Raw genomic sequence first — 9,388 nt, 5'->3', positions numbered from 1 at the left:
ACTGACTCCTTACCTTTGTACTGGTATAAGGAACGCGAATCGAATCCAGTCTGTTTCAGATGTGTGAATAACCCATAAAAACTCTCCAACAAAGTACATCCAATGACCATTTTTGTCCACAAATCCGTATAATCCGTGAAATATGGATATATTTTCCATTGTTTACATCAGATTTCAGATGCACGTCTTGTAATAGATTATAATATACAATCTGAGGACTATTTACATCGTAACACTTGTATATGAGATCACACTCACGTTCAAAACCAGCGCTCAAACATGATTGTACAAGTAGGCGGGAGTATAATACATAATATCCAAACAGCGCTGTCAAATATCGTGACGTCATCTGACTCGCGCGGTCCTCTAATGACTTCATGGGAAATATTGATAGACAGAACGTGTAGCCAATTAGAACACGAATTCAACGATCTTTGTGTGAAGCTTTATTTCCTGGTGTGGATACGCCATTTTATACGCTTATATAAGGATAAACAATAAAAAGAATGAACGTGTATGCATGTTAACAAAAGACTTTTATTTTGTGGCTGACTGGCACTTAGAAAAGGCACTAGTCTTACAAAAACTCTTGCAAGAACCTCATTTTTGGGTCTATTGACTTCAAACGTGAAATATAACTTCTTTAGACTTGTGGCTTTGTCCTCATTGCATTTCTAGGTTTCACACATATATTTATCATTAAGATTTTTAGTGTTAAAAAAAATGTTATGAAAAAATTTATTACAATGTACTTCAGCCTCTCTAACTTTTTAAATTTTTATCTTAAAATAATTTTGAAACATGGAAAACAAAGCTCAAAGTGTCTTCTATCTAATGATACCACAGTTATGCTTATACTATAAATGGTTTAGTAAAAACAGCCCTTTTAGTGAAAGTAGGTATTTTCATGGTTTCGGGCCAGAATGGGGGTGCTTTTCAAGAGGTTAACATAAACAAACTCAGTAGTGAGTGACAAAGTCACATAACCGTAATGTGAAAGACAGGATGATAAGAGTTATGAAAGTTGTGAATAAAATTCCATAAAATATTTACTCAATACAGCATGTAAAACCATTACTATTGTGTGTATAGTACATAATAGTTGTTGACAGCATATCTGTCTCAAGCCCTATTCGGACGGGATTAGTTTTACAGTGGGACCTCTGAGAAAATCGTGTTTCTCAGAGGTCCTCTGTGTTTTTAATCCCGTCCGGATGGGCCATGTCTGTGTTTTTCTCTGACGACCTCAGTAAAAATTCCAGAGCAATTTACCTACTGTTTTTCTGAAAAGGGAGTAAAAACATAAGTAAAAACAGTAAATAATAAAATATGTTAATGAGTAAGTAAAAATAAAAGTTCTCACCCAAAGGCATTTTCAACTATCAAAAGATAGTCCTTACTAAAAATGTCTTCATGCTTTGGGAGAGAGACGCAAGAGAGAGAGACGCAAGAGAGTGGCAACACTGTTGTCGGAGCTCTGTCGAGATCATCATCTAAATCCTATTTTTCTACTATCTTGTTCCTATCTATATAATATAACTCACTAGTTCATCTTAGGAATACCTTACCGTGACGATTATTCAACAGTATCAATAACTGAAACGATTTATCGCTGGTAAACACCCAGTATTAGCATATAGCCCGCTAGCATAAACAAACGGGGAAACGCTGTTCCGTGCATTGGAGCTCCGTCGAGTTCATCATCTAAATCCTATTTTCTTACTATCTCGTTCCTATCTATATAATATAACGTACAAATTTATCTTAGGAATACTTTACCGTGACGATTATTGAACAGTATTAATAAGTAAAACGATCTATCACTAATAAACACCTAGTGTTAGCATATAGCCCGCTAGCACTTGCTCACTGTCTGTTTATTGTAAATCTGCCTTCCTTTTCGATCTAATGGCGGACACATCCGATGTATGTTTTTCGGACCTTTCCTCACCAGAGCGGGAAGCTGTGGAGGAGTTGTTGCCCGGCATTCGCACCATGCGGTACAGCGTGCCCCACATCACCATGGCTCCAGGCACCCGGAGACGACCGAGGCATGCAACGAGCGAGCACCCATCTCGATGCAGCTTCACGGACCGCGTTCGGGCGAACGGAGACGCTATCGCCCAGCATGAAAACGGCAAGACTCCGCTTGTCATTGTAACCTGCACTACTTGCCACACGTACAGTTTAGCTTCTTCCGTCAGCACAGAGGGGTTTACATGTGTTAAATGTATTGAAGTAGTAAGGCTAACGGAGAAGGTTGCAGAACTAGAAGCGCACATCCGAACGCTCGTTGAGGACAGTAAAACCGCTAATGTAAATATTTCAAACACTGTTTCGGGTGCGCCTACGGTAACGCGTAGTACACATAGCTCGGTTCCGGCAACTGAGTTAACACGGCCGACTAACTGGGTGACTATCAGGCGAAGTCCATCGAAGTCCCCCCTAGTAATTTCTAACAGATTCGACATCCTAAGCAATACACCGGCTGAGACATCTGTTAAAGGTGCCCTTGTTATTGGAGACTCGATACTTAAGAACGTGAACATTGAGGCACCAGCCACCATAGTTGACTGTATACCGGGAGCCAGATCGTCAGACATTAGATCCAAACTTAAAGTGCTGGCTAATGCTAAGCGTAAGTTTTCAAAAATTGTTATTCATGCCGGCGCAAATGACACCAGACTCTGCCAGTCGGAGATCACCAAAGATACTATTAAAGAGGTGTGTGAAATTGCAAAAACAATGTCAGATAATGTAATATGCTCTGGTCCCCTCCCCGCCTACCGGGGTGATGAAATTTATAGCAGATTAGTGTCTCTTCACCACTGGATGTCAAAATGGTGCCCTCAGCATAACGTAGGGTTTATAGACAATTGGAAGCACTTCAGGGGGAGACCTGACCTGCTAAAGAGAGATGGCCTTCATCCGTCATCGGAAGGAAATGCTATACTCTCTAGAAATCTGACCAATACTCTTAATTCTAATACAGTCTGACTACCCAGGGCCCAGGTCAGGAAACAGATAGATCGGCCTACCCGTCCATCTGTTAGCTGCTCTGACATGTCAAGATCACATATATCGCAGAACTTAGAGTCTATCTTACCAGAGTATCAACACATTTCAACTGTGTGCGTTCCTCGAACAAACGAATACAGAGCACAGTTTACCTCGTCTCGTACAAATCTTACTAACATAAAATTAGAAAACAATACGTTTACAGATGAACCTCGAATGTTAAAATTCGGCCTTCTTAACATTAGATCGCTTACCAATAAGGAACCCATTGTCAATGAAATAATTACTGACCAAAACTTAGATGCACTCTCTTTAACAGAAACCTGGCTTAAAGCAGACGATTACATTAGTTTAAACGAATCCACCCCACAAGACTACTATTATAAACATGAACCAACCTCGATTAACGAGGAGAGGGGGTGGTGTAGCTACAATATACAACAAAATTTTTAAAGTTAACCAAAAATCTGAACTAAAATTGAATTCATTTGAAATAATGCTATTAAATATGGAAATAACTGATCGTAACCATAAACAGCTCTCTTTTGTCCTTGCTACAATCTATAGACCTCCGGGCCATCATGCAGATTTTCTTAAAGAAATATCAAATTTCCTGTCTGACCTCGTAGTCACTGTAGATAAAGCTCTTATCGTTGGTGACTAGGGTTGTTGCGGTGACAGAATTTTCCCACCGGTTAATCAGCGCGTGACAAACCCGGTGTTACCGGTTTCACCGGGTGGGAGGGGCTTATAAATGGACAGAAGTGCGCATTTTACTTTCACTTTTGAATTAGATGCAACTGTTGTTTAAATCCAGTGCTTGCGTACGCTGCGTTAAATCGCGTATGAATTTGCGTGTAAATGCGAGTGCAACTGCTGGTTTAAGTGCTTGAGTCAATGTGCGCAGGTACTTCTGACAGAAACCCGCCAGTCCCAAGCAGAGCAACCGGCTATTCCTCCATAAAGCGCTGCTTGAATTATGGGTTTATTATTATTCTTAATGAAAAACACAACAACAAAACGATCTCGCCTACATTAAACATCATATATGCATCTTATAACAAAAACGAGTAAGCACGCGGCTTCTGCCATCGTCTGCTCGGCGCAGTCTGACAGGAATTAATGAAATCTGACACCCGCAGCCGCTGTTCTGTGATGACGCGCGTTCAGCTCCGCTAGATTCAGACAGCAGACACATACAGTTGTAAGTGTTTGCTCTCTCTAACGAAACTAAATGATTTAATTACAAGAAAATATCAAAAAGACGGTGTCGCGGTGGGCAAGTGATCTAACCGGTGAGAGGCTGAAGCACCGGTAATCACCGTTTCACCGACTATCGCAACAAGCCTATTGGTGACTTTAATATACACGTTGATAACCCAACAGATACATTAGGATTAGCATTTATAGATATTCTAAATTCTCTCGATATTATACAAAACGTGACAGGGCCCACGCATACTCGTAGGCACACATTAGACTTAATTCTGTCACTCGGGCTCAATATTAATGAAATCGAGATATCACCTCAGAGCGATGCAGTTTCAGACCATTGCCTTGTCTCATACACGGTACTTCTAGATAGGATCACTCGATCCACAATATGCTACCGACTAGCCAGAACAATAATTTCTACCACTAAAGATAACTTTATTAGCACTCTTCCAGATCTGTCCCAAATGAAACATGTAGCAGATAATCCTGAAGATCTAGATATTGTAATAGAAAACCTGAACAGTATTTGTTCTAACACATTGGATGTCGTAGCTCCAATTCGAAAAAAGAGAATCAAAGAAAAAACCCCAGCTCCATGGTACGACCATCATACCCAGTGTTTCCGCTATATACATTCAACCGTGGCGGCCCGCCACTCCTAAAACATCCCCGCCACGCCTGCGGTTGTGGATAGAAGGGATACAGCAAACGAAATCTCGTTGGATGAGCACTGTTTTATCCTAATCCTTTAACCAAACCCAACTCTAAACACAAAATTTCACACGATTGTAGGATGTATTTGTATCTAATTTAGCCAGAACCGCTGTTTTCATCCTAATAATCCTACCTCCAAATCTAATCCTTAACTTTTCGGCATTTGCTGTATCCCTTCTAGACAAAACCCACAGCTGCAGCTCGCAAAAAAGCTACCGAAATGTCCGCTCTGCGAGACTGGCTGTCTAGAAATAAATTCCTTTCTGGATTTGCGTTGTTCACTCATTTATAAATAAATCTCCTAAAATATCATAATTTCCTCCATGGGTTTAGTTTCATGCACAAATAGATTTAAATCAACAGAGGATTATTAAGCTACGTTTCTGTTTTGAGAAATAATAATAAAATAAATAAGCCTATACGAAATATGTTGCACTTAAATAATTATTAAATTGACTAAACGAATAAAAAAGTATTTGAGTTTCTGTTCTTTTTTGTGACGCGCTCTAAAACCAAACCAGCAGAAAGCACGTCATGTTTTTAATGATTATAAATAAGCACAAGGTTTTCTCCTTATTGTGAGTTTACACAAATAAAAATACATCATTTGAAGTTTCGAATGTTGTTTTACTTTTATCTTTATGACTATAAATTTAGGGTAATTTAAGCTGCAAGGTCATCACGCATATGATGTTCACCGGCGCATATCTACACCAACACAGCGCAGGGCTGCGAGAAAAGACATTTATTAAACTTTTGATTTAACATATTACGAGTTTTTTGGACATTCATTTGGAATCACTGTACTCATATTATCAACTTATCTGGCCATTAGTTATTCAGTATAGGCTATAAGCGCAGCGCACTGCTGACCGCTCAGCTGTCAGTCAATTGTCTGTGCTTTAGATCGACACTCACAAATGTTCACATTAAATGATAAGATATTTGTCCAAAAACAAAAGGCTAAATACTGAATACTACTTATATGCGACTGCAAGACATTAATAGTCGAACCTGTTTGTAAGGAAACTTACATTATTCCCGTGGAAGAGAAGAACGTTGGTAATAGAAACTTGAGGCAGACGGTGAGACTGTTTTATCTGTTTTCAGACGAAACAGCAGGGTCGGGGTACCCGCGGGTGAACTGCATAATATTTGATCTAACGGGTGTAATAGGCTATTCGCGTGTCATTTGTGTTGTAGATGCAGGTCGGGACTCAATAGACAAGAGTAAAATGCGGGTCTAACATCCAAGACCAAAATTCGACTCGTTTTTAAATTTCCCGTGCTTATTTGTGTTTAAGATCTGTCTGAAGACCGGTAAAGGTTTATATTTAACTGCGCGATTTGCGGTGTGACCGGCTCGGGGTCACAGTTTATGTCGAATGGTACGGGTGTGAAATAAAATTGCTGCTGATGTCGGATAACTGGTCAGTTGTTCTGTCATTCACAGCGGTGCGGATTATCAAACAGGACTGCATGACTTTGTAACAGCTCTGTACGCTAAACACGAGGACGAACTTGCAATGCAAACTACATTAAAACTACAATGAATCGAACTACGTTTGTAGCTGTGTAACGTTTTTTTAAGAAAATACAGTTTAGATCAAACATAGAAAAGCAATATGCTATAAATATAAGGAAAAGTAAATGACAGCGTGAAAATTATAAAAAAAAATTATAAAAAAATACATGTTAGTTTACTGTAGCCTATATTCTACATTAAACATTTTTTTTACATGTATAATCATCATGGGCGCCCCCTGCCGCCACAGCTGAAAAAAATCCTAGAGGAAACACTGATACCGCACCCCTTAAAAAGGCTGCTAGAAAAATGGAAAGAAACTATAGAAGCACAAAGTTAGAGGTATGGCGTGCAGCATGGAAAGAGAGTGTTAAACACTACAGACAGGCAATAAAATTGCCAGATCTACGTATCTCAGCAATCTTAATAAAGAAAATCATAATAACCCTCGCTTCCTCTTTAGCACAGTTGCGAAACTGACTAGAAATAAAGAACAAATAGAACCCACTAATAAACTCCCACACAATAGTAACGACTTCATGAACTTCTTTACTAAGAAAATTATGATTATTAGGGAAAACATTGTAGGTACCCAAGCAGCCACCACTCTACCCAGTAATATATTTAACGCTAGCTTACCATACAAACCTCTTGAGTCATTTAAACCTACTACAATAGAAGAGCTATCTAAATTAGTAGCGTCATCCAAATCATCATCCTGTATATTGGACCCTGTTCCCACAAAATTACTCAAAGAGGTATTCCCTGTAGTGTCTAACCCAGTACTAAATGTATTTAACTCATCACTAGAATTAGGCTACGTACCAACAGCTTTTAAACTAGCAGTTATTAGACCGCTCATTAAAAAACCAAACCTTGACCAGGGAGATCTAAATAACTTTAGACCAATCTCAAATCTCCCTTTTCTTTCCAAAATATTAGAAAAAGTAGTGGCAAGCCAGCTACGTACATTCTTAGCAAATAATAGTACCTATGAAAAGTTCCAATCAGGATTCAGGCCCCACAATAGCACAGAGACAGCGCTGCTTAGAGTAACAAATGACCTTCTCCTAACATCCGATCGTGGAGAAATATCACTCCTTATATTATTAGACCTTAGTGCAGCCTTTGACACAATAGATCACACAATCTTACTTAAAAGGGTAGAAAACTATGTTGGCATCAGTGGTCAAGCGCTAGCCTGGTTCAGATCGTATCTAACCAATCGCTATCACTTTGTTTATGTAAATGAGGAGGAGTCACATCACTCCCTGGTTAAATACGGCGTACCGCAGGGATCAGTTTTAGGTCCTATCCTATTCTCGTTATATAAGTTACCTCTAGGAGACATTATCAGGAATCATAACATACAGTTTCACTGCTACGCAGATGACACACAGCTTTACATCTCCTCACATCCTAGCGAAACACACAATTTTTCTAAGCTATCAGACTGCATCAGCAATATAAGTGACTGGATGGCACATAACTTTCTTATGCTAAACTCCAATAAGACAGAGATACTTGTTATCGAACCGAATCGCTACAAATATAATATGACAGACTCAGACCTGCCAACCTTGGAAAATTTTTTTGAGTACAGTAGCATCGGCCGAAAGGACAGAACACGGGTTTTTAACATATAATTTAACACATGCACGCGCACATGGACGCACACACACCTCTTGGGAACTTTCAAGGTAACATGCTGCACATTGCACTTTTTTCCCCATCCTGCCATAATCTGCTTTAAAAATAATTATAAATGTGAATAAAATCATGTTAAACTAAATTTGCCTTACATGGTGATTAATAACATTATTAATGGTAAATACTGTATTCTCCAAAGTTCAGCATGTCTGCACAAACACTGTTAAAAGTGATATTACTGTTAAATAGTGGGAGATGGTTAACCCACAAATGACATTCTGTTATCATTTACTCAACCTCATATTGTGTCTAACCTTCATAATTTCTTTCTTGAGTGAAACACACACAAAAAAATTGAGAATTTTTTTTTGTTGTTTTTCCCTGACTAGCAAAAAATACAATGAAGTGTGGACCAGACACTGTGGTTATCAACACTCTTTAAAATAACTTGTGTATCACACAATAAAGAAACTCATAAATGTTTGGATGGTCTGTTCTGTTATGTAAACTATGACTGAATTACATGTTTTAAGTTAACTATCCCTTTAAGACAGTATTTTTGAGTTAACACTGCTTTAAATTCAACCATAACTGTGACAGTAGTGTTTTTATCTGTATTTCTGTCTGTCATTTATTGTAGCTTTGTTTACAGTGCAGTACAGTACAGCATAGGCACCTATCACGTGGGCGCTCGAGACATTCTCCATTTATAAAACTTTATTTGATGTGGTTGGTTTGTATATGACGTTTTATTTTATTGACAATTATCAAGAGCGCGTTATTTCAGAACGCATTTAATCCGCTTCACTCGGATGTCAGGTGGATTCCCTTCACTGAGAGTGAACTTTCCGTTTATATTTGACTAAAACTGGATGCTCTCCCCATGGTAAAATCATTTTACTTTTTCGTAAGCGCTCAATTATAAATGATGCTCATTTACAAATCAAAAGTAATGTTAGCACATCTTGCGGTCAAGTGCACGTTATGAAACAGAGCCCGCGCGACCTTCGACTTCAAAGGATTAAGCTAATGCATTATTTGCACATCCACACTGACCAGTTTACCTTAGTGGGTCAGACGTCTTGACTCCGTTGAAAAAGATGGTCAGAAACTGCGGGTGGAGGAAGGAGATCACGCTGGATTTTGTGATGCCATCGATAGCAGACTCTTGTTACTGATTGGCAATACGACTTGTCAATCATCCCCACTTTCTATGTGGTGGATGAGCCCAGTGCTATGATTGGACATATTTTTCTTTTTTCTGTT

The 9,388-nt window shown here is 38.9% G+C and overlaps 1 protein-coding gene across 1 annotated transcript; it reads left to right on the top strand.

Annotated features, from left to right (window-relative positions):
• Nucleotides 1-1,908: 1,908 nt before the first annotated feature.
• Nucleotides 1,909-3,369, top strand: LOC141282367 (uncharacterized). The gene is made up of 2 exons (XM_073815122.1): nt 1,909-2,000; nt 2,424-3,369. Exons 1-2 carry the CDS (start codon nt 1,909-1,911, stop codon nt 2,995-2,997), a joined length of 666 nt encoding a protein of 221 aa, XP_073671223.1. The 3' UTR covers nt 2,998-3,369.
• Nucleotides 3,370-9,388: the final 6,019 nt, after the last annotated feature.

This window comes from Paramisgurnus dabryanus, chromosome 6, assembly GCF_030506205.2.
Source record: "Paramisgurnus dabryanus chromosome 6, PD_genome_1.1, whole genome shotgun sequence".
Taxonomy (NCBI): Eukaryota; Metazoa; Chordata; class Actinopteri; order Cypriniformes; family Cobitidae; genus Paramisgurnus; species Paramisgurnus dabryanus.
Note: the sequence above shows the minus strand (reverse complement) of the source record. Positions and strands in the feature narration are given on the sequence as shown.

What these genes read in the sequence shown, in the direction of transcription:
- LOC141282367 (XM_073815122.1), top strand. Translation starts at nt 1,909, where the DNA reads ATGGCGGACACATCCGATGTATGTTTTTCGGACCTTTCCTCACCAGAG. An exon ending in CCCGGCATTCGCACCATGCG is followed by an intron (nt 2,001 to 2,423) that starts GTACAGCGTGCC and finishes GGTGACTATCAG; the next exon opens with GCGAAGTCCATCGAAGTCCC.